The 25,816-nt window shown below is 46.3% G+C and overlaps 1 protein-coding gene across 7 annotated transcripts in view; it reads right to left on the bottom strand.

Annotated features, from left to right (window-relative positions):
* Positions 1-20,800, bottom strand: part of HDAC5 (histone deacetylase 5) — a 122,937-nt gene extending 102,137 nt beyond the window's left edge. For 3 of the 7 annotated variants that reach the window (XM_083408294.1, XM_083408297.1, XM_083408299.1), the window contains exons 1-2: positions 20,478-20,797; positions 9,285-9,504 (exon numbers count right to left, since the gene is read on the bottom strand). In XM_083408294.1, the coding sequence (XP_083264420.1) occupies positions 9,285-9,306 (22 nt within the window). In that variant the 5' untranslated portion in view covers positions 9,307-9,504; positions 20,478-20,797. Of the gene's footprint in view, positions 1-2,868; positions 2,909-9,284; positions 9,607-20,477 lie in introns of those variants that run through there. The other 4 variants (XM_083408301.1, XM_083408293.1, XM_083408298.1 and 1 more) reach the window with 4 other exon arrangements.
* Between the last annotated feature and the right edge of the window lie 5,016 nt (positions 20,801-25,816).

The following is a 25,816-nucleotide window of genomic DNA, read 5'->3' as shown; positions in this document are numbered from 1 at the left end:
AGAGGCTTACAATAAAAACCAGCAATATCAAGTTCCAGTTCCTGAGAGAGATTATCGTTACTTTTCCTCTGTTCTTACCCATATACAGGGGCTGAAGTGCTGCACAACGCCATCTTTTTCCTTTGCCTCAGGCCGCAAAATATATTGGGCCAGTCCGGACCACCAACTCACTTGCTAGAGGCAGCGAGTGGGCAACCAACCAGTTGCTGCTCCTCACAGCCACCATTGTTCAACTGCTCACCTCCTTTAGGCCAGAGGGAGAGGGAAAGCAGTGAGCAGGAAGAGATGCTGCAGGCCTATGGGACTCACAGAGGTCCCCTGCTAGGGTGTGGGGCTTAGCAGGTGACAGACTGCGCTCACCCTGGCTCCTGAGATGTTTGCACCCCCTGATCTTCTCTTTTCTGCCCTACCCAAGTCATCTCAGCCACCTTGATCTAGTGTCTCAGTTACCTTCTGCGGATGCTTTGCCACATTCCTATCCTCCTTCCATTGTCTTTGGGTGTCTTGCTAAAATATGCTGGTGACTGCTGTGAAGATGAATGAGGGGGGTGGGATAGCTAACAAACTACAGTTCCCATGATTCTTTGGGGGAAGCCAGGACTGCTTAAAGCGGTATCATACTACAGTCGTACGTTGGATCCTGAACGCCTTGCGAGTCAAATGTTTTGGCTCCCGAACGCCGCAAACCTGGAAGTGAGCGTTCCGGCTTGCAAACGTTCTTTGGAAACCGAACGTCCGACGTGACTTCCATGGCTTCCGATTGGCTACAGGAGCTTCCTGCAGCCAATCAGAAGCCACATTTGGGTTTCCGAACGTTTTGGAAGTCGAACGGACTTCCGGAACAGAATCTGTTCCACTTCCGAGGTACCGCTGTACTTTAAAGGTATAGTGCATATGTTTCCAAACTTGGGTCCCTCCTCTCCGCGCAACCCCTGCTGCTATAGCTATAAATTGCTTAAGTGTGGGGCTGACAAGGAAACACTGGCTCCAATAAAATAGATAGCATTAGTGGACAGACCGGTTTTACAGTTGCAATGGATTATTTGTGTCACAAGAAGTTCACCCAATTGATTTTGGATGCAGTCAGAGCACATTTCCCGTATGGGCATAATTAATTTCATTCAAACTGGGCCTTGAGGCTGCACATAAGCTTTTCAGGGTAGGAACAAGTACATCCTCTTTGTACGGAGGGCCAGCCAACATTGTGGTCAGCAAGACACATTTAATTTGGACGTCCACATTGCTCATCCTTTGAGGAGATCTCAAAGGACAGATGGGAAAAGTGATTACTAAAGACTTCTCTCATCCCAGAAGGAAAAATGGAGGAATTGTTTCCAAAATGAGTGGTGCCAGTACTTGAAGCCTGCCTAGAATTCAGATCCTCTGCCAGGATAGCCTGTACTGCCCCCTAGTTCCAGATCTGGGGGTGCTAGTTGTGGAAGAAAAGCACTTTGCACGGTTGCAGAGGCACATTTTAACATTATAGCAATTGTTGCTTTATGTGTTCTAGGGGTTGGTCCTGGCCCTTAAAAGCCAGTTTCAGCTCGGGATCACATATAATCCCGCAACTGGGGAGAAAGTTTGGTGACTCTCCATAAAAAGGGAACAGCCAACGTTCCAAGACTGTCTGAAAGATATATCCTTTGATCTAGAAACTCAGACTTCTATCCCTGACTTTGTAAGGGACGCTAATTGTTCTAATGAAACAGCTGCACTCTGAACATGCACAAAGGTATACTTCAGTAAAACCTCACGTAGAGAGACTTGAGCCCTGAGTATTAAAAACAAGTTCCAAAAATTATCCCGCGATTTCATTTAATCCCTACATCTGGGTTATAGAAGTATACAGAGTTTGAGAAACAGCCTGGCTTACCTAACACACTTTTTTTTCCTTAGCTGAATTTCTGTAGACAAAGCATGCAACTCTGCTACTGTGTTATGGCTTCCCCTCAGCAGAGAGGAATGTGCTCTGCGCATGCTCAGAGGCACTCTGCCAAAAACACAACATATACCTTAACATTTAAGAGCAAAAACTATTGAGCTGGAAATCCTCAGCTCAAACCACAGCTCAGCTAAGCACCTTCTCTTATCTTTCAGCACTCGCCTCCTTTCCCCCAGTCTGTAATACACGATAATAACACTGGTCTTCCTTATAGGAGCATTGCAAGGGTTATTAAGATGAATATATGCAAAATATTCTGAGCACTGAGACATGGGGGAAGCACTACAGAAATATTAGGCGCATTACTATCACTTGTTGTTGGAGAGCCTCCCTTAGTGTTAATTACCGTATTTTTCGCTCTATAAGACGCACCAGACCATAAGACACACCTAGCTTTTGGAGGAGGAAAACAAGAAAAAAATATTCTGAATCTCAGAAGCCAGAACAGCAAGAGGGATCGCTGCACAGCGAAAGCAGCAATCCCTCTTGCTGTTCTGGCTTCTGTGATAGCTGCGCAGCCTGCATTCGCTCCATAGGACGCACACACATTTCCCCTTACTTTTTAGGAGGGAAAAAGTGAGTTATAGAGCAAAAAATACGGTAGGTTGAGAGCCTGCATGCACCACCAGCAGAAAACTGTTCTATAACTATGAAAACAGGCAACTTCCAATTTCAGGCTGCTCCTAGTAGCCACTTTTCAACAGCAGAAACATACAGGCCTGGACAACCCGTTTTAACACCGGTGCTGAGCAACCCCCCTTGTTTGTTACATAAGAGAGCAAGCGAGTGTCAGGGGGACATGGTAGAGAAAGAAAGAAAGAAAGAAAGAAAGAAAGAAAGAAAGAAAATAATAGGGCTCCGTAGCAGCGACAAAAAAAGTGGCATTCCCGTTGATGCAGCTTTCACAAGGCAGGAAAGGGGCTTACTCTCAGCTAGGCCAGAAGCAGACATAAATGTGGCGTTGCTATGGAGACCGTCAAGACTGCCATCTTGCACCTCCCGGCATTTGTTGATAGCTTTTTAATATGGCCTTTACAAAGCTGATTCAAAGAGAAAGTCGGCGTGCAGCGCCTCTGCTACACGTCATGCCAAAGGAGTTGTACTTCGTTCATTTTTGTAACGTTCTTAAGCAGCACAGCGGACATAACTTATCCTTCCCCTCTCCCCCGTTTTGTTCTCCCGGGTTAGGATGAGAGAGGCAGGGACCGGCCCAACGTTTGCCCAGTGATGTTTGCCTCTCCTTGCTTCTAGTCCAACGTCTTAACCGCTACCCCACACTGGTCGAGCCACAACCCACCTCCTCACATTTGTGAGAAGACTGGCAGGAAGTATTTTGAGCTGCGCCTCCCTCTCTGGATATTAAGCTCATAACAGGGCCACTAAAGCGATTTGTTTAATAAAGGTAAAGGTAAAGGGACCCCTGACCATTAGGTCCAGTCATGACCGACTCTGGGGTTGCGGCGCTCATCTCGCTTTATTGGCCGAGGGAGCCGGCATTTGTCCGCAGACAGCTTCCGGGTCATGTGGCCAGCATGACTAAGCCACTTCTGGCAAACCAGAGCAGCACACAGAAACACCATTTACCTTCCCGCTGGAGCAGTACCTATTTATCTACTTGCACTGCTAGGTTGGCAGGAGCAGGGACCGAACAACGGGAGCTCACCCAGTCACGGGGATTCGAACTGCCGACCTTTTGATTGGCAAGTCCTAGGCTCTGTGGTTTAACCCACAGCGCCACCCGCATCCCTGATTTGTTTAATGGAAGACCCTTAATATGAAAAGGATGCATGGATTCTTCCACAAAATGCTTTTTTTATATATATAGGCATTTTTGCATAATATGGATCACACGTGTTGGAATTGTCTTGCGGTGTTAATGTAGAAATCAAAAGCAAGATAAGCAGGGAATATGCAAATCTGAGCTGAAAGCAGTCTTGACACATCAGCAGAATATGTGTGACCGGGGCTGAAATGACCCAGAAAGCATTATATAATGCTCCAGCCAATCAGACCAAGACAGGGAAGTTCTATCATTTCGGGGATTTTTCTCTGCTAGCTGAGCAGCCGAGACCTGGTCCCATAGGGCTCAGTAACGCATCTTTATATCTCTGAGGATGTCAAAGTTCCCCAACTATAAAATGGAATGTTGTTAACAAATCCAGACCGTTATCCCCACACTCACTAGCACCAAAGAAGCCAGTTTTTATATTGCAATTTTTAGCAGCAATTTCGTCATATTTTTTTTCAAATGTTTCCTCCACGTGAGTTTGGAACTTGCTTTGAAAAATATTTTTTCAGCAGGTTATTGTTATTAGGTATATATTATGTTTTATAATTGTACCCAGTATGAGCAGGTAATAACTTAGGTTATGAGGTTCTGTATTTTACAGGTGTCATCAAGTTCATTCCTGGGATGATACTGCATCTAATTTGACACTGCTGCTTAGTATATATATTAGGTACTATTACTTATTTATTGTATTTTGTAAGATTTATACATCACATGATTGTAGAAAAAAACCTGACTATTATTATGAAATACCCCTAGTGCAACCAAGGGGGCTGGAGGAGGTAGTTTAGATTCAAATGGCTTTTTTCAGCACTTTGAATCCAAATTGCTTCCTCTAAAGGGGAAAAATGCTCCGTTTAAAAACGTTCTTAAACACAGTGTTTCTTCGTCTCCAGAGCAAGCATCTTCGAAGGCACAATCAGCTGATTGGCGCTGAAAGCATGTATTCAAAGGAGGCTGATTTAACTGCCAATCAGCTGATCAGCCATTAGAGCAACCCCCTCTAAACTTTGGCAGGTATCATTCACCCGACGTCATTATTACATCATATGACCGACAGGTCCTGCCCACCTGTCCAAGCTGGCATGCAGGGGTGGTAGATTTCGGGATTCTGCCCACAATCTATATCAGGGTTTCCCAAACTTGCGTCTCAAGCTGGTTTGGCACTACAATTCCCATCATCCCTGACACTGGTCCTGCTAGTTAGGGACGATGGAAGTTATAGTCCAAAAACAGCTAGAGACCCAAGTTTGGAAAACCCTGATCTAGATCCAGTTCTCCATCCTTGATTTACAAGATCAGCTGGGATTAGACTATTGTAAAAGTAACTGCAAAGGCAATTCTGAGTCAGACTTCCTGGCTTTTCATGGTTTATCAGGAGCAAGCAAGTGTAGTAGTGTGTGCCAGCTGAGCACTCTTCCCCAGTGGCGTAGCGTGGGGGGTGCAGGGGGGCCGGCCGCACCGGGCGCAACATCTGGGGGGGGGTGCGCTCGCACTCGCAGCTCTCTGCCCCTACCTGGCTCACTCACTCTCTCACTGCAGTGCTGGTTGTGCGAATCCGATCCGAGCCACCAGGTCGCTGCCCACTGTGGAGGGGAGGGTGCCAGGTGTGCGGTGCGGTGCGGAGAGAGAGCGAGGGACTATCTGGGGGAGGGACAGTGCAGTGGGGGGGGCGCAAATTACTTGCCTTGCCCTGGGTGCTGACAACCCACGCTACGCCACTGCTCTTCCCATGGTGCACGTGAGATAAACTTGGAAGCCTTGGCTTCCCATTATGTCCAAACCAAGAATTATGGTTTGTTGCTCTCTAGCATGCTAACAACAAACCATGCCTTCAGTTTACTTTGAAGACTGCAGCTTATTGGGAAGCAACAGAACAACAAAATCCCTGGTTCAGAAGTTAACGGGAAGCCAAGGCTCCCTGGTTTGCTCATCTCATTTGTGTCAGGGGAGGGGAGAAGCGAGAACAGTTGCTCAGTGGCACAAGCATGTTGCTTGTTGCTCAAAACAGCATGATGAACCAGAAAATCTAGCTTATGAACATGTCCAATGATGCTGCGAATTTGACCAATGTATTGCCTTTTACTAAGAGTTCTCCTAACTTCCTACCATATTCACAATTGCTTTGATTGTTGAAATTGCTTCTGCATTTGGGTCTGGCAGCCTGTCTACATGGGTCCCTGAAGCTGGGCAGACCAGACAGACAGTTAGGCTCTATTCTCTGCTGGCTATAAATGCCTCTGCTCCATGATGGCTATAAATGCATTTGCTCCATGATGGGTGGACTCGTTGTTCAAGAGCTTAAGATCTGCCTTGTTGGATAAGACCATTTTGTTCCCAGTAAATGACTGGTCAGCTGTCTGTAGGAAGCTGAACAAAGCAGGCATGAGGAGGGAAAGAGCAGTCCCCCCCCCCCCAAGAGAAACTTTGTCAGAGGCAAGCACATCCCTCTGAATATGAAGGATCCGTTTAGCTATTATGACTACAGGACCTTGATGAATGAGCCAATCATGAATGTGCCACTCTAATCCTTTTCAAAATTAATTAGACCGGAACTGTATACAGTATTCTAAATACGGCTGCATTTTGATGCTTGCCGTTTCATTTTCAAACTCTTCTCTATTCATCCTCAGCACAGGGAAGTTCAACGGCACTGTCACAGCGCACAGATATTTCCAGCAAGTTTTCCGGCACAATCTTAAATGCTCCTTCATGACTAGTTGCAAGCAGTTCAGAGTCAACCAGCTAATGTGCGATCAGGAAATTTTATTTAATTTTTGTTGTTGTTGTTCAGACACCAAAACGCAAAACAGATGAACCTAAACGGGCTGACTCTGTATGGCTGGCTGGTGATTTAATTTAGCTGCTGCACTGTCTCTTACAATTTTGTTGTGGTGTTCGACTTGTTTTTAAGATGCTGTAAGTCACCTTGAGCGCTATGTTTTTAGCAGAAAGGCAAAATATCAGTGGTTCTAATAACAGAAGCTCCCAGGGAAAGGGACGCTTTTGCTCATCTCTGCAAGGAGCTGAGAGGCGAGGACAACTATGTGCATGATGTGTACAGTGGTACCTCGGGTTAAGAACTTAATTCATTCTGGAGGTCCGTTCTTAAGCTGAAACTGTTCTTAACCTGAGGTACCACTTTAGCTAATGGGGCCTCCTGCTGCCCCTGCCGCCGCATGATTTCTGTTCTCATTCTGAAGCAAAGTTCTTAACCCGAGGTACTATTTCTGGGTTAGCAGAGTCTGTAACCTAAAGCGTCTGTAACCTGAAGCATCTGTAACCCGAGGTACCACTGTACTGCATTATATTATGATGTGCATTGCATCACAGGTATAAAATTTGTTACTATAACATTATGCAAGTGTCCACTGTCAGGGGCTGCTCCAGATACATAGATAATGCATGCATTATACGTCGTACAGTTGTACCTTGGTTCTCAAATGCCTTGGTTCCCAAACACCGAAAACCCGGAAGCAAGTGTTCTGGTTTTCAAACGTTTTTCGGAAGCCGAATATCCGATGTGGCTGTCAGCTATTGTTTCTGGGGCGCCTCCACCAATCAGAAGCTGCTACTTGGTTTTTGAATATTTCGGAAGTCAAACAGACTTCTGGAACGGATTAAGTTTGGCACTTTTGTTTTTGCTATTTATTTTGCGTTTTTGTTTTTGACGCTTTTTCGGTTCATTTGTGTTTATGACCGTGTGGAACCCAGTTCAGATACTGATTGACTGGGTGACTGGGAAAATGGATAAAATGGATAAAAGCCCCCCATCCAAACAATGTGCAGGTAAGAAAAAATAATAATTTCAATTTTTATCATCTACAATACTGTCCTATTTATTTTATAGTACAGTACATTTATTATTGCTTTCAGTTTATGGATCAATGGTCTCGTTAGATAGTAAAACTCATGTTAAATTGCTGTTTTAGGGGTTGCTTTTAAAAGTCTGGAACGGATTAATCCGTTTTGCATTACTTTCTATGGGAAAGCGTGCCTTGGTTTTGGAACGCTTTGGTTTTGGAACAGACTTCCGGAACGGATTAAGTTTGAGAACCAAGGTACCACTGCAATAGTGTTTCCTCTGGGACAAGACAAGATTTTAGTCGGTTCATAGCATTCTTTCTCCAACATTCTCTCTTCCCAACATTCTAGAATCACTGAAGGAGCATTCACACAAGCAGCTTCCCAGTAGTTTATGGCCAGTTATGCCCCTACTGCTGTTTGATACACACTTGACCAGAAATTACTCCTAGAAGAGACGCACAAGCTAGTCACCAAGTAGAATATCGGTTGCACAACTTATTTTGCAGGAACAGGACATCCACCAGATTTGGCTGTTGCCTTATGCTAAGAATGAAGTTCGCAGTGGCAGAATGGCAGTTGCACCAGTGGGCTGCCACAACCAGATAGAACTCTGCAAGCGTAACTTTCTGTCCTCCGGATCAGAAATAGTTGAACAGAGTAGCCTTTCTGCCTTCCAAATCATTGCACCACCCCTGCTTATTGTGCAGGATTATTGGACAACCACTATTCAGAGCCTGGGGACAAAGCAGAGAGGAACTGCAGTAGCTACTCCTCACTGCAGTGGAAAGGCAGACAGCACAATGTCAGCGAAGCATGCTGCTGCTGAATACCACTGCATAAAAAGACGGGTGCAGAAGCCCTTCTTAAGAAACAGAACCAAGATTGAGGATATGCAGGTAGGGAGTTTGTAAAGTTCTCAGGAGTTAAAGTAGCACATACGGCTGAGGTTTTCTCCCATTTCCAGGAATGTTGGGTCACCAGATGATTTCTCAGCGGCCTGGGTCAACATCCATGTCTGAATTGTGGGAAGTCTGTTTCCACCTCATTTCAAACCTTGCAACATCAGGAATTTGGTGCCTGAGTTTGCTTTCTCTCCTCTTCTTGTAAGCTGCTGCAGGAGCATTTTTGGCAGAAGAGCAGGGTAAAAAAGGTAAAGGTAAAGGTACCCCTGCCCGTACGGGCCAGTCTTGACAGACTCTAGGGTTGTGCGCCCATCTCACTCAAGAGGCCGGGGGCCAGCGCTGTCCAGAGACACTTCCGGGTCACGTGGCCAGCGTGACATCGCTGCTCTGGCGAGCCGGAGCCGCACACGGAAACACCGTTTACCTTCCCGCTAGTAAGCGGTCCCTATTTATCTACTTGCACCCGGGAGTGCTTTCGAACTGCTAGGTTGGCAGGCGCTGGGACCGAACAACGGGAGCGCACCCCGCCGCAGGGATTCGAACCGCCGACCTTTCGATCGGCAAGCCCTAGGAGCTGAGGCTTTTACCCACAGCGCCACCCGCGTCCCACTAGAAGAGCAGTGTACAGTAGGCCAAAGTGTTCCATTTATTTCAAACGTGAGGGTGACATACAGCAAAGAAGCCCTAAATACTGGCACTGGAGGCACCCCATGTCTTTAACATTCACTCTAAGCACAGCTGCAAAATCCCACCAGGCAAATTCCATATTCCCCCCAAAAAGCTATGAAGGCAAGAGCAGCACCACCACTGCCCCACTCCTCCCATAACCCCTTGCCTTGCCTACCTGACTCATTCTTGGAGTTCATGTTGTCTGCGTTGGTAAGTGGCTCCTCGACGAAAGGTCAGGAAAGAGGAGGAAACAGCTGTTTTAGAGAGCTGAGCTAGGCCTACAGGAGAGCGCTCACGTAGGGGGTGGGGGCTGACGGCGGAGCTGGTCAGATGCCGTCCTGCCAACACTGCTGGGACATCTCTTGTGGCAAATGGGCAAATCCGTCTAGGGAACCCTGGGGCAAAAAGCAAAGCAAAGAACACCACACGTCAGTAAGAAGAGAAGGTGGCCAAGTAACAAGAGATGGCTGGCCAAGACCAAGCCGTTTTGCATTATGAGCAGCCTATAGAATCGGCCTACTATGACATAGCCAATTTCTGTTCCAATCAGCATTGTGTTTAGGCAGAGAAGCGATGGGAGAAGAAAGCTGGCGCTACCCCACTCCAAGCTGTTCTGCTGTGGACCCCCAATGCCACAGTCAGTGTCCCTCTTTTTACACCTGCCATGGGAACCACCATACAGTATGAGGAAACATCATACCTGAATTGTCCAAGAGACCATGAGTTCATTAACACTTTGATCACATGCTGCACTTGTGAACTTTGTAATCTCCAGGCTATCTGCTCCGCATACGCCTAAGCTCTATGTCATGAACTCACTAATCAGCTGAGACCACTCCCTAGGGCAATCGATGAATCCATCTGCAGCTTACAGCTCTACCATCAACCATTTTCCAGAACGTGGATAATTATTGTCGCCTTGCCTTGCCCAACAGGTCTGAAGCTTGGCAAGATTAAAGCTAGAGGGTGAGGATGCAGAAGTCAAGGTACAAGGGGAGGATTCTGCAATGCTGCATAGGGTTAGTCAGTGAAATGGCAACAGACTGAATATGGGGGCAGCAACCCCCCGCCCCAAAAAAGGAGAGAATTTAAAGACCAAACAAACTCCGAAAACTTTGCACCTTGACAAATGTACAGTAACTGAGGATGTACAGTAACTGAGAAGAGGGAGGGAAGATTAATAGTTCGTCAACACAGTAGTCAGTATGTAAAGACTATTTGTTGCCATAAATAAAACACATGGACATGTAAAGCCCAAGATCATGAGGAAGAAGAAATATCAGGAAGGCGGAGGTGCAGGACTGGGTGAAGGACAAAAAGTCAGGGATATGTGGCTTGCTATCATCAACATCTGTGTCAAGGATGGAGAACCTGTGGCCCTCTAGACCAGTGGTTCTCAACCTGTGGGCCCCCAGATGTTGTTGGACTACAACTCCCATCACCCCTGAGCTCTGGCCTTGCTAGCTAGGGGTGATGGGAGTTGTAGTCCAACAACATCTGGGGAACCACACGTTGAGAAAGGCTGCTCTAGGCAAGGGGTAGGCAAACTAAGGCCCGGGGGCCAGATCCAACCTAATCGCCTTCTAAATCCGGTCCAGGAATCAGCATGTTTTTACGTGAGTAGAATGTGTCCTTTTATTTAAAATGCATCTCTGGGTTATTTGTGGGGCATAGAAATTCGTTCTTTTTTTCCCCCTTCAAAATATAGTCCGGCCCGCCACAAGGTCTGAGGGGCAGTGGACCGGCCCCCTGCTGAAAAAGTTTGCTGACCCCTGCTCTAGACATTAAGGTAAAGGTAAAGGTACCCCTGCCCGTACGGGCCAGTCTTGACAGACTCTAGGGTTGTGCGCCCATCTCACTCAAAGAGGCCAGGGGCCAGCGCTGTCCGCAGACACTTCCGGGTCACGTGGCCAGCGTGACAAAGCTGCTCTGGCGAGCCAGCGCAGCACACGGAAACGCCGTTTACATTCCCGCCAGTAAGCGGTCCCTATTTATCTACTTGCACTTAGGGGTGCTTTCGAACTGCTAGGTTGGCAGGCGCTGGGACCAAGCAACAGGAGAGCACCCCGCCGCGGGGATTCGAACCACCGACCTTTCGATCGGCAAGCCCTAGGCGCTGAGGCTTTTACCCACAGCGCCATCCGCGTCCCTGCTCTAGACATTACTGAACTGCAATTCCTATCATCCCCATCCAGCCTGGCCAATTGTCAGGGATGATGGCGGGAGTTCTCCTGCATCATCTGGAGGGTCAGAGTTTCCTTATCCATGATGACGGAGGTACTGAAAGCCATATGATTGGATTTCACCTGCTCTCATTTCGTCTCATCGCTTATATCCTGCTTTTCCTTCCAAGGGAAACCCAAGGTAGTTAACAGAAGGCACAAAATATCAGAATGAAAACTAATGTAACAAAACATAGCATGTATATCAAAATATAAAACAAGCCAGAGCCAAATTCATGTCAAAGGCATGTCAACAAATACAATAAATGTACTAAATCTCCTTGGAAAAATAATTCAGTAAGAGTCTTCTTTCTAGCTTTAATGTCCTCACCCCCATATTCCCATACTTGGCGTCCTTGCGCAATAATAACTTCATCTCTGTGGTGTGATCCCATGTCACTGAAGAGTGCATTTGAATAGTCTACCAGTCATATGAGGGATTCCAATTATATGTGTCTTTCCCACCCAACCGTCATCCTACTCCTTGCTCTGCCAGCTGCCACACCTCCTTCAGGTAACGGAGAGTTGTCCTCCTAATGATTCCTCAAAGCTTCATTTCCAAGGATGTTGGTTAAAATTTACTTGAGAGGAGACTGATTTCTGGTGCCTTCACAACCCATGTAGAGAAAATAAATAGGGGCTAATAATTAAACCCTGAGCGACCCTGAAGGAGAGGAGGAAGACCCAAGTCCAGTTCTCCCTTGAAGATGACAAGTCCAACTCTGGGCTTCACTAATTCAGAACGCAGAAAGTCTCTTGCCTGATTAAATACTCCTCAGCACAGAAAACTAGCATGTCAAGGAGTGCTATTCTAGCTATCTTCCTCTCCAACATGCTACTAGTTGTTTTCCAGGTCCACAGAAAGTTTTTTAAACAGAGAAGCCTTCCAGCATATGAGCCCACAACTGCACTCCAAAGCTGAGCAGCCCTGGCATCGATCACCTTAGCATGGAGACCTTCAGCAAAAAAATGCTAAACAAAAATGGACAGGAGGCTCAACGGCGGGCTTTGGCTTCTTGTTAAGAATGAGGGAGATGGCAGCGTGTATGAATATGGGAATGGAAACAGAACAGGGAGGGACAAACTGTTGATCTGGTAGGTCAATACCCTGCCTGAGGGAAGCCTGCAAGCCCGACATGAGCAATAGCCCTCAGCCCACCTGCAATTCCCAGCAACTGGAGGTAGATCAGTGAAAGTAGAATGTAGTCACTGTGGCTAGTAATCATTGGTGGCCTTGTCCTCTATGACAGCATTTCCCAACCTTGGGCCTCCAGCTGTTTTTGGACTACAACTCCCATAATCCTCAGCTAGCAAGACCAGTGGTCAGGGATGATGGGAATTGTAGTTCAAAAACAGCTGGAGGCCCAAGGTTGGGAAACACTGCTCTATGAATATGTCTAAAGCTCTTTTAAAGCCATCTAAGTTGTTGACCAGGGACGCGGGTAGCGCTGTGGTTTAAACCACAGAACCTAGGACTTGCTGATCAGAAGGTCGGCGGTTTGAATCCCCATGACGGGGTGAGCTCCTGTTGCTCAGTCCCTGCTCCTGCCAACCTAGCAGTTCGAAAGCACGTCAAAGTGCAAGTAGATAAATAGGTACCACTCGGGCGGGAAGGTAAACAGTGTTTCCGTGCACTGCTCTGGTTCGCCAGAAGCAGCTTAGTCATGCTGGCCACATGAACCGGAAGCTGTACGCCGGCTCCCTCGGCCAATAAAGCGAGATGAGCGCCGCAACCCCAGAGTCGGCCACAACTGGACCTAATGTTTAGGGGTCCTTTTACTTTTAAGTTGTTAACCAGTTCTGCCTCTGAGATTCAGCTTTACTGGATTTCCACAAGTTTTAGTGATGTAAGAGAACAAGAAAAACTTTTCTCATAAACTGATGTCACCGCTTCCTTGCCTTCTCACTAAACTATAAAGTCCCAAACACTGCAATCTTTCCTCTTAAAGAGAGTCACCCCATCCCATGATAATTTGGTTTCCCTTTTCTGAACTTCTCCAGCTCTACAATGTCCTTTTTGAGAGGTGGCCAAGGCCTGCAAAAGGCAACATTGGTTTCTCACAGTGATGGGAGTCTAGTGGATTCCCTCTTGGACATAGAAGCTGGGGAAATTCCACATCATGCCAAGACCAAATTATACTGAAAATCCAAAGTGACCCGGAGTTCCATTGATCCTTGCATGTGTGAAAATGCAACCCAGGGCATTTTGTAAACAAAAAGGCTTTAAGAAATATTGCAGTATGGGGAAGCAGCTCTTTACATCCCTGAAACCTCTACACCCAAGCAAACCTCATACATTTCCAACAGAATATATGTTAAGCCATTACTACAAATTTGGCACGATACGCACCTTCTGGGCTAAACAGTGGCGAAGTAAAGGGGTGAGAGATGGATAACTCTCCCCACTCTTGAATGCCGTTTCCCTCTCTACAACACAAATGCATGCAGCAGAAGACAGATGGTCGTTCTGTTTTCCTTTAATGAAAAACCACTTTAGGAGAGAGTGATTGAGGGCCAAATCAGATGTGACATGAGAGATCTTCCATGTGCTGAATGGTTTGGCCCTGAGAGCAGAGAAGCAGGAGGGTCTATTCAGTGGGGGAAAGGATAGGCGAGGAAGAAGGCGAGTCTCTTCCTCCCTCAAATGTTTCATGGTCTTCTCAATCAGCCCTTTCCAAATCAGGGAGGGCCAACTACTCAGAGAGCACCTGGCTTGAATGCAGAAGGTCCACAGGTTCAATCCCTGGCATCTCCAAGTAGCAAGTGCCCAAGATCCTGGAGAGCAAGCGCGAGAAGACCAGTGTTTTCCAAACTTGGGTCTCCAACTGTTTTTGGACTACAGTTCCCATCATCCCTGACCACAGGTCCTGCTAGCTAGGAATGGTGAGAGTTGTAGTCCCAAAACAGCTGGCGACCCAAGTTTGGGAAACCCTGTACTAGACAATACTGAGCTACATGGGAAAACAGCCTGACTTGATATAAGTCAGCTTCCTCTGCTCCACAAAACTTTTCATTGGGAAAAAAAGAACTGCCAGGCCACCATTATGTAGGGAACATGTAGCTCATCCCTGAGGTCCTCTTTAGCAGCAGCCTAATGACATTAATTTAGCCGAAGAGAATACAGCAGTTGCTTCTTCTGCCATAGGGAATTAAGAGTTTCACAATTCAGCTCTGACCCATGCTCGCCCAGGTGAGAGAAGTGGAGATTTATGCCTCAGTTGTCTCTTGACTTATCTGAATGAAGTTGGGACCAAGGGCTCGGAATCTGATCTGAGCTTTCTCTCTGCTGGGAGTAGCAGAAATTGCATCCTATGATCCCTATTCAATCAGGGCTGGCAGGTTGTTGGGAACTGTTTAAACTATAAGGAAAAAGCATTGAGATGGTGCCAGGTTTCCTTGGTGAGGGTATTCCTGGTTACTATTGCTCTGTATTTGTGTTGCAGTAACCGGCTTCAGAAGCAATGCTATTGGTCCGATCTGCCAATACGTGCTTGGCAGAACACACACCAAGCAACATGGGCCACAAATGCTTGCCAGTGACCACAACACTGATTGAGCAGGCAAAGGCAGGGCAGGGAAAAGGCAGGAGACCACTCCCATGGTGGCACTTGGCTTTGGTGGTCCTAAGAAAGCAACAACATTCTTGCCACTGTCAAGCGTCTCTGGAAGTTCAGCCCAATGTCAAAGACACAAACCTAATCCTTTCATGACTCCATTTATCTGTATATTTAAAAATATTTCTACACCACTTATTACAGCAGTGTTATATATAAGCTAGGTGCCAAATAGCTCCTTAAACCAGGGTTATAGTCGCCAAAACAGAATGTCTAGTTGCCATTTTGGCACTAGACGGCTCAAATGTCATATTTTTTCAATATGACTTTCTTGGTTCCTGAAATTCATTCTGATTGTGCAGATAAAATATAACTGATATAATTCTAAAGGATGTGTTGTTAAGTGTGCGAAAACAGATCCAATGATCCCCAGGCATGCACACCTCCAGAGATGATGGAGACGTCAGGCACTATCCTGGCACTCTGGCATCTTCACTTGGTCACAAGTGGCCAATAGCCAGGTGCAAAATTAATTCTATTTCGATTTTCTGTCTTTTCAAGCTTGTTATATATATCTATATATCTATATTTGTAATTGTTTGATCTTTTTGTCATGGATTGTGTTTAATTCTTTCATTACTGCGGTTTTTTCTGTTAAAGAGTCAAACCTCATTTTACGTTCCATCAGTTTAGTTTCCATTGGAAGCATTGGTTCTTTCCAATTATTTTTAATCAGCTCCTTTATGGCTTCTTGCTCTGCTGCCAACACTTCTCTTAAGATATTGTTACCATTTTCTTTCTCCGAGGAAGGTGCCCCTTTTGAGGGTGGTCCATCTTGAATGCAGCCCGCATTACTGTCCTTGTTGAAGTGAGCCTTCAGTCTTGGGGCAGGAAGAATTGAGTGAGGCCTTTTATTTTCAGCTTTTCTGAATCCTTGTGCATTCCCCTCACCTTTCTTCAAACGGCTTTTGCTCCAAGCAGTTTCTCTGGGCCTTGGAGTACAGGGGTTCTTGAACAATGCACTGAGTGAACTAAGAACAGGAAGTTTGAGTCTAGGCAGCAAGTAGATCGAAAAAGCCTCACCAGCTTGGATGGCAAAACTGGATGGATTTAACATTTATTTACAGTTAGTAGTGTGGTACGAGTTATACAAAAGTATTTACCTCACTCTTCACCCAAGTATGAGAATAAAAGAAATGGAGGAGGGAGACCCTGGCAAAGCAGATAATTTGGGAAATGCTCATAGCTCAGAGATGGACCATGCAGGAGCAGTGTTAGAAACTCACGATATATAAGCTAGGTGCCAAACGGCTCCTTACGCCGAGGTGACAGCTGCAAAAACAGAATGTTTTAACCTTTAAAGCCTATACAGCCTAGGACCCTCGTACCTATGGGACCGCCTCTCCTGGTATGTCCCACAGAGGACCTTACGGTCTTCAAACAAAAACATCTTGGAGGTCCCGGGCAACAGAGAGGTTAGGCTTGCCTCGACCAGAGCCAGGGCTTTTTCAGCTGTGGCTCCGATCTGGTGGAACGCTCTGTCACAAGAGACTAGGGCCCTGCGGGACTTGACATCTTTCCGCAGGGCCTGCAAGACAGAGCTGTTCCACCAGGCCTTTGGCCAGGGCACAGCCTGACCCCCTCCTCTGGCAATCCTCACAGAACTCTAGCCCAGTGGTTGCCATTAATCTGATTTGAATTGATTTTATAATGAAATGATTTTAGAATGTTGTATCATTTTAATGTTGTTAGCCACTCTGAGCCTGGCTTCGGCTGGGGAGGGCAGGATATAAATAAAAATTTATTATTATTATTATTAATGTCTAGTTGCCGTTTTGGGGCAAGACAGCTCCAATGTCTTATTTTCCAAATGTTGGACTGACTGTGATTGATTCTCAGTTTAACATCCAGCTAGTTCAGATGACAACCTTGAGCTAGGTTAAGAGCTCTGAGAACTTCAAAGAAGAAAAGTCACTTGATCCAGGAACAGCCCACATATATATTGGCCTGTTCCAAATTCTTCTTCTTAATGGCGACTGCTCCTGCTCAGGCTGCACAGAAAAAGCATTTTGGTTCCAGATATTCATCCCGATTATGCAGATAAAATACAATTGACAGAATTCTAGAGGATGTGGGTTCCAGATATTCATCCCGATTATGCAGATAAAATACAACTGACAGAATTCTAGAGGATGTGGTATTAGTGTGTGAAAACAGTGCAGATCCAATGATCTCCAGGCATGCACCTCCAGATGGTGGAGATGTTTCTGCGGTTAGGTGCCAAGATTGTGGGAATCACCCTTCACTAGGGTATAGGAAGGGCAGCAGGAACATCTCCTGCCTACCAACTGAGCCTGTCAAGTCATATACCAAATCCAGATTGTGGAAGGCAGGTAAGGAAATATCTTGGTCAGAGCTCACATCTCTCTCTGAGAAATGTACACAGCTCTGGAGGCAAAAAGGTATTTCACCCAGAGTTTTAGTTTGGGGCAATTTTCATCCTAATCTCTGCAAGTAAAAGAGTTGAGCATTTGTTCTTCTGGAGTGTTGAGAAGGCAATTAAAAGCAAGATTTTGATATTTGAACAGGCAGCTAGAACCAAAGGGCTACTGGATCACAGGCATGGAAAATAACAAGTACACATCTTGTTGAAGGCTCAAAGCACTTCACACATTATCTTAGTAATCCTGTTCAACAGCTTTGTAACAGTCAGTATTGTTTTCCACCATATTACAGATGGTCAGGCTGGGGGGGGGGGGAGAGCCACTGAGATTGAAAAATATTGATTTGCCTAAGGTTACCCAGAGAGTTCAGGGTGAACCAGGTATTTCCTGCCCAACTGCTTACTCTCTTCACAACTGCACAACACACAGAATGCAGGGCAAACTAGACACACCAATTCGCAGCAGAGGCACTCATATAGCCAAAACCACTGAATGCCACAGAGAGAACAAGGTGCCTGCAAAACAAGGAACTCCAGATGGCTCATACGAGAAGGCCCAAAGGACCCAAGAGGATCTCTCATCAGTTTGAACGGGGTGAAAATTTTGACGAGGCACATTTTGCAAGGCAGGGTCTATAACTCAACCACTAAAACCAGATTCCAGGCAAGTGTTCCAGACGCAAAGAGCTACGCGGAGCTGAGGCGAGTCACATGCATCCCTCTATTACATTCTGCAGGCAACTCATGTCTGTCAGCTCCAGTCCAAACAAAACAGCCCTATACCTGAAAGAATAACATGGCAAAAGGCTAAGCAGGAGTTTGGCCTCAGGGATCAAGTTCCTGCTTGTTCCTTCTCAGCATAAATTCTCCCATGCTCCGCTCCCCCCCCCCCCCCAAGAATCTTAAGTTAAGTGTTAGAAAGCAGCTGAACAGGCACAGTGGGAAACTATAACTGGAGCAAGGCATGGCATTAAATAGAGTTCAGAAAGCAGTGTGCAAAGTGGTTTGTAGAACTTTTTCGTCACATGGACGCAAAGACCATGTGATTGAAAGCTAGCAAATGTCACTTTTTAAAGGTTAAGGGAAGTCCAGTTGCACAGTGGACTAAGGACAAGTCATGCATGCAGCTTGTCCATTACAGTAATCTAATATCCAGCCTGCAAATACCTCTTTTTACCCTTATTATGCTAGAAAGGCATAATAACATTTTTTGGAAAAGAAACTAATTGCAGAGCCCTACACTCTTTTAGCTCCCCCAGATCTACGGATGCTGCTTCAGGCTGAGGTACTCCTCTGCCACCCCACAATTCTGCTTGCACCCCCAGTACCAGAGTCTCCCTGTCAGATATATTATTTCCATTTCACTTAGGAGGCAGGCAGAACTTCTGGAAACTAGCTTCACTATCTGCACTCTGAATCCGTTATCACCAATTATTGCTGCTAAAAACACTTATCTTAAGCTGTGCATGGCATTTTCACAGACCAAACTTTTTGCGTTTCACTGCCATTTGGGCCCATTCGTCCTCTCCCTTCTCATGCACTGCACACATAAATGTACACACGCCTGCTAAGTGAGTTTAACACTTCCCACTTCTGATCAAATGCACTCTAGTCCATCAAATTCTAATAGGTCTGTTTGGCGCCACAAGACACTACTGCTTTTTGCTGCAACCAACAAAACACAGCACCCCTTCTGGAAGTTATCTGCTCCCCATTCATCAAGTCTCGCTGACTGACAATGTACAAGCACGCTGCAGCTGCAACCAGAGCCCGTATCCCATGCTCTATAGAAGCTTTGGCAAGATGATGTCAAGTAAGGATCCATTGTTAAAACAGCAAATACTACGATGGAGGAGTTTTTTATTTGTTCTTTAACAAAATCTCACACATGTTCTCTCTCTCTCTCTCTCTCTCACACACACACACACAAAACCAAGTTTAATAATTCTAGGTTATTCACAAGCAGAACCGCATCAATAAAAAAAAATTCTTTGCACACTCGATCTCCACATCACCAAGTCCTTGCTACTGCCACAAATGTCAGAGACCTGGCCCCGCCAGAGAACCCACCCCATCCTCAAACAGAGCAAGGGATGGTTATCTAACTAAATTTGTATATCAAGCCAAAATATGGGTCGGTGGGTTGATTTTATTTAATTTTAAAATCTTGATTGCTGTTGCTTTGGCAACCAAACTTAAGCTTCATAAGGCAGTTTAGGGCACAGAATAACACACACACTTCTACAGGAGGAAAAGGGCTCTGAATACAGGAAAAGAAACCCACCAAGAAGAATAGGAGCCAACTCCTAGGGGCCAATAAAAATATTTGAGGGGACCCCCCCCCTGAAAAAAAAGTTGGTGGGCATTGTCATTCAAATGATGTGTGTAATCAATTAGGTAGGATGGGGCTTACCTGAGCCCCCCAATATATTATTCAACTCAGCACTCCTGGCACCAAGACACTGGGAAAATGCACCATTTGATTTATTTTTGGCACATGTGTGTATGTGTGTTTGTGTGTGAATACTGACACACACGATTAATCTGCACCCTGCATCCTCAGACTTCACCCTCTTGTCTCCCAGATCCTCCATCTGAAAGGCCACCCTCCAACATTAAAAACAAAAAAGGAGATTGCTGAAAGATCTCACACAGGGTTGAAAAGTCTGCGATCGTTGCAGGCTTATAACTGTACTCCCCACGTAGATACAAAGACACACACACACACATTCATACTTTTCAATGACAGAGCAAGAGGGAACGGGAGTGGCTTGCCGAGAAAACACCCCAACTCCACCCTGGACCGGGTGCCACACACATTTCTCATGGCTCCCTTGCCCAAGATCCGCTAGCCACCCGCAACTCCCCCCCCCCCACGCACACACATCAGCCCCCGTCTGGCTGAGGCACTTTCCTCTCAGTCCCAACTTCAGCGGGGCGGGAAGAAGACCCTCAGCCGCAGCCCCACACAGTCCCCTCGCTCAGCCAGGCTTGCAGCGCCCCACAGCTTCTCCCGCCTGGCTCCCCACTGCAGCTCCCCAGACCTTGCAAAACCTGCAGGGCGCCCCCCCCCCGAGCGGGAGGAGGGAGGAAAGGCGCCGGGAGGAGCCCCTCCAAGCTCATACCGCTTGCTGGTCCTTCCCTTTTACCTGCAAGAAGATCGGGAAAATGGCGCGCTGCTGCTGCTGCTACTGCTGCTGCTTTTCCTTGCAGATGTTCCTGCAGGATGGAAAGCTGCAATTACCGGGCCCAGCCTGCCCTGGGATGGATGTCTCTTTTCTCTTTCCCACCCCGCCACCCCTCCAAGGGAAACTAGAACCGGCTGTCCCGGCCACTGCAGCCCTTCATAACCACAGCCACCTCCTCCTTTTCCTCTTCTCCTCCATCTTTGCAGCTGGCTTCGCTCGCCCTGTGCGCCGCCGCCGCCGCCGCCGCCAAACACTAACAACAACATTCGGTGACGTCATTCGCCGTCACGTGACGGGCCCACCGCTCTATAAATAGCCTTTGCTCTCCCTCGCTTGCTTAAGTCCGCGAGGGGCAAGGCCCAGCGGAGGGAGGGGAGGGAGGGCGGAGCGGCTCAGTCCTGCTTGGTGTTAAAGGGCCCGCAGGAACAAGGCAGGGAAAAGAAGAGCTGCTTTTCCCTCCCTCAGCAGCCTCCTGCTGCTGCTGCGTGGGGACCATAATAAGCGTGCCTTCCGGCAGTTTCAACACATGAAACGAAGGACATGCTGCAGGACCGGCCCAAGACATTTTGCCGCCTGAGGCGCCGCAGCTGGTGGAGCCGCTCTGCAGTATTTGAGAGCAGGCGGATTATATTGGGCACCTGAGGCAGTGCCGGATTTAGGGCGCCAAGCCAAGAGGGCACAAAATATAATTAATAATAATAGTACCACCATATATTTTCCGTATACAGAGGAACCTCAGTTAATAATAATAATAATAATAATAATAATAATTTATTTATACCCCGCCCATCTGGCTGGGCTTCCCCAACCACTCTGGGCGCCTTCCAAAAAAAAATTAAAATACTGTAATACATCAAGCATTAAAAGCTTCCCTAAACAGGGCTGTCTTCAGATGTCTTCTAAAAGTGTGGTAGTTGTTGTTCTCTTTGATGTCTGGTGGGAGGGCGTTCCACAGGGTGGGCGCCACTACCAAGAAGGCCCTCTGCCTGGTTCCCTGTAACTTGGCTTCTCGCAGTGAGGGAAAGGCCAGAAGACCCTCGGCGCTGGACCCCAGTGTCCAGGTAGAACGGTGGGGGTGGAGATGCTCCTTCAGATATACTGGACCAAGGCCGTTTTTGAATTTAATCCATTCCAGAAGACCATTTGGCTTCTGAAAGGTTAGAAAACCGAGGATCAATGGGCTGGCTGCAAAGTCAGTGGGGGGGGGAATGAAAAATGCAGTTTGGAAGCTGTTCAGCTTCTGAAAATCGTTTGAAAACCGGGGCAGTTAGTTCCAGGTTTTCAGTGTTTGGGAGCTGAAACGTTCCAAAATGGAGGTGTTTGGGAACCAAGGTTTGACTGTATAAGACACCCCCTATTTTTTTGAACCCAAAATTAATAAATCAATATTTTAAACATCAAACAGAACAACTTTGAGATTCTGTTGTGGGTGTCAGTTTGGGTTGCCATATTTCAAGAGCCAGAGCCCAAACCAGAGCCTAGGCCACCCACAACAGAGCCTGAACCCCTGTCTGTGTATAAGACAACCCCAAATTTTTGACTAAATTTTAAAAGCAAAAAACATCGTCCTATACACAGAAAAATAAGGTAATAATGATGACAGTGGTGCTTTTCTTCCAGTAAAAAAAAGGCACCAGTACTTGGTACCCTTGAGTATCCCCTGGAAAAAAAGCACTGATAATACTAATGTATGAGGTACTATGGGAGAGGTAGTACCTCTGGTGGGGACACATTGTGCTATTTCCGGAGTAGTTAGGCTCTCCCCTGTGACTCCTAGAAGCTGTCAACATGCGACAGCCGCTATACCCCAAGAACGGCTTCAACCCTCGGTTGAAGCGAAGGACTTCCCCTGCATGTGAAGGCAGGTTCTGGCAGATTTAGCCATCAAGACCAATAGTGGGTCCAACAATCAAGAAGGTGGTTTCTGCACATAGTGTAAAGGGGAGTGAGGGGCAAGTGGGACTCATCAACCTGGGAAGGGAGCCCATATAGGAGAAGGAAAACTCTGGTTCTAAACCTTTGCTGCCTTGCGGGATTAACATGCTAAGGAGTTGTTGGCATCCGTCTGTCTCAAGAGACAATGGAGTGCACCTCTGTGTTAGTAGCACCAAAGTGACTTCCATGGGGTGCAAGCCTAGGTGGTGTGTATGGAGGTCCTGGGCTGCCCAGAAAACAATACCCCCCTCCCTTTTGGCTTGCTGATGCGGTCCAAAGGAAAGCAGAGCAAGACGTTTGCCGGAAGGAGGCATACAAGACTCCTCCAACCATATTAGGGTCTCCACACTGAATTTGTGTAGGGTCTACTCCTTAGTCTTATCTTCTTCCGAAGACGTCCCACAAGGCAGCAGAGGTCTGGGTTAGAGATGAGCCACCTTCTCAGGTCGACAAGCCCTATCTGCCCCTCACTTCCCTCTACTACACTTATTTTACTGTTCTTAGAACATGTGTTCTGTTTTTACTGTGTATACCGCTTCAATGCACCTTATGCCATGAAACAGTCTATAAATTTGAAGGAGGAAGAATACCAGTATGTCAACACTATAGCATTTCTGGAATTTTAAAATGCCAGGCAGTTCCCAGGCCCATGGCTGGTATAATTTTATTTTTTTTTATAGCCTTTGCACAAGGATGGCAAATGCCAACACCAGCCTGCCATTATCACACATAGCTTGACTTCCACCGCAAAGAGTGTGTTTGTTCTTTAAAGTTAAAAATACAATAGGGGAAAAAACAGTGGTTGTTTAATGTTGGACCACCCATTCAAAATACACCCACCAACTAGTTCGCGAGATGAAAGGTGCTACAGGGCCTTAGTCACAATGCACAAATTTAAGACCAGAAGTCCTAAGGAGGGAGACAAGTTATGAAGAATGGCAACTTGACCACCGACAGCTTAACGTAATTTTACCAAGACGTTCTCAAAAGGCAAAATGGAGAGACAGTGATTTATCAGGAACAGGTACCAGAAAGTAGGAACAATGGAAGCTGCCGTATACTGAATCAGATAATTGGACCATCTACCTCAGCATTGTCTAGCAGCAATCTAGGGTTTGAGGCAGGGGACATTCATAACCTTACTTGGACGCTCAAGAGCAGGGGTAGGCAACCTAAGGTCCATGTGCCAGATGCGGCCCAATCACCACCTCAATCTGGCCCGTGGACGGTCCGGGAATCAACGTGTTTTCACATGAGTAGAATGTGTCCTTTTATTGAAAATGCATCTCTGGGTTATTTGTGAGGCCTGCCTGGTGATTTTACATGAGTAGAATGTGTGCTTTTATTTAAAATGCATCTCTGGGTTATTTGTGGGGCATAGGAATTCGTTCATTTCCCCCCAAAAAATATAGTCCGGCCCACCACATGGTCTGAGGGATGGTGGACCGGCCCACGGCTGAAAAAGGTTGCTGACCCCTGCTCAAGAGCATAAAATATACCTGCAGTTATACTGTATTGTGTATTAATGCAACACTGGAGTCATAGGCTGGAACAGCCAAGGGAAAGAGAGTTGTGGAATCAATTGTTGCTGGATTGTGTGTGTGTATGGCTGTGATCACACACACGTAATTTATGCTCAGTCAGAAGAACATGAGACTCTTAATCTCAGGGTCATGGATTTGAGTCCCACATTGGGCAAGAGATTCCTGCAATGCAGGGGGTTGGACTAGATGACCCTTGTGGTCCTTTCCAACTCTACAATTCTGTGATTCTGTTAGCGGGAAGCACATTGCACTGCCTGAGAAGTCCATGAAACCCTCCCACCGCCCACCCCCCAAAAATGTGGTTTTAAAATTGATACTCCAATTTTTTGAATTTGGGGGCTTCACATCCCTACCCAAGGCTCCCACTTGACCTGACCCCAAAGCAGTTGAGGGAGTGGGGAGCAAATCTATCAGTGGTATGCCAGTTTCTCACATATAACTTTTCATAGCTCTCAGAGGCTTTAAAAGATTACCTTACAAGAAACTGGCAGGGGTGTGTTAAAACTTGAAGGCTACTGCCCTATACTGTTCAACAGGACTTTACCAAAGTGGGGCACTTTTGAGTTAACTAACGTAGGAACAAGTTGTAAAGCAGCCTGGGCCAGAAGATTATCTAAATTTTCAAAAACAGCTACTGAGCCAAGGCACCCCCCTGCAAATCATAATCTTTAGAACATACTGTGCTTCAGATAAACCAGTAAAGGTATTTCCTTGTCAAATGAATGATTGGAAACACATTCAAAAATCACTGAATACATACAGTGACCAAATGTTAGGCCCCCATCTGCACTGTACCTTTAAAGCAGAATAATTCCACTTTAAAAAGCCATGGCTTACCCCCAAAGAATCCTGGGAACTGTAGTTGTTTGCTGAGAACTGTTTGGAGACCACCCCTAATTCCCCTCAGAGAGCTACAATTCCCCATTTTCTGGGAAGAGGGGTTGATTATTAAACAACCCTGGAAATTTTAGCTGTGCAAAGGGGATAGAGGGTCTTATAATAACCTAACAACAAACGACAGAAAGCCATGGCTGTTTACAGCGGTGTGATACCGCTTTAAATGCACAGTGCCTAAGACTTCTATTTTCAGGCACAAATTTTGAATTACATAGGCACACCCCTGTGTTAATGCTATCCCAAAGCAAGCAGTCATCATCATAGGGGCTTGCCTATGGGTGTGTTTTACAGGTAGCAAATTTCCATGTAGTTAAGACTTACTGTGAAGTGTGGGAATTAAACACCTAGTTACTCATCAGACAGAGTTCAGAACTAGGGAGACGAATTGCAGATTATAAAGCCCTCTGCAGGCACTTACATAATAGCTGAATTATGTTGCCCTCCTCCTCCTCCTCTACCCCAATCCAACGCAGAGGTCAACACACCCAAGGCCCATGAAAACCAGTGGACTAGCACTCTTCAACTCTGCATCAGACCAGGCCATTTAAAAAGTCATCTATTACTTTCATGCTCGTGAGCGTGCTCTGCGTCAACCAAGTTTGGTATAAGAATGGCAAAATGGATTGTGTTAAAGAAGAAATACAGAGGTCAGCCACTTAAAAGAAAAAAAGAGTGTACAGCATAGCAGAAGCAGTGCAAGATGAACTAAGAATTGTACCAAAGGTGACGGAAGGAAAATACGAGCTCATAATTTTAAAGGTGTGTAGAAAAGATGCCTGCCTTTGCATATATGTCTTGTTCTGCATGGAGAAACAGTTAAAATGTACAAGGAGAAAACCATAAATGGTGCACATACACATTTTAAAGGGCCAGGTCTTCTGTTTCAGGCTATACAGATGTAGGCCTAATTCTGTCCCAATGTTT

The sequence above is a fragment of the Podarcis tiliguerta genome (genome assembly GCF_965153285.1).
Source record: "Podarcis tiliguerta genome assembly, chromosome: 13".
Lineage (NCBI taxonomy): Eukaryota > Metazoa > Chordata > Lepidosauria > Squamata > Lacertidae > Podarcis > Podarcis tiliguerta.
The sequence above is the reverse complement of the archived record's forward strand: the minus strand, read 5'-3'. Positions and strand labels throughout refer to the sequence as shown.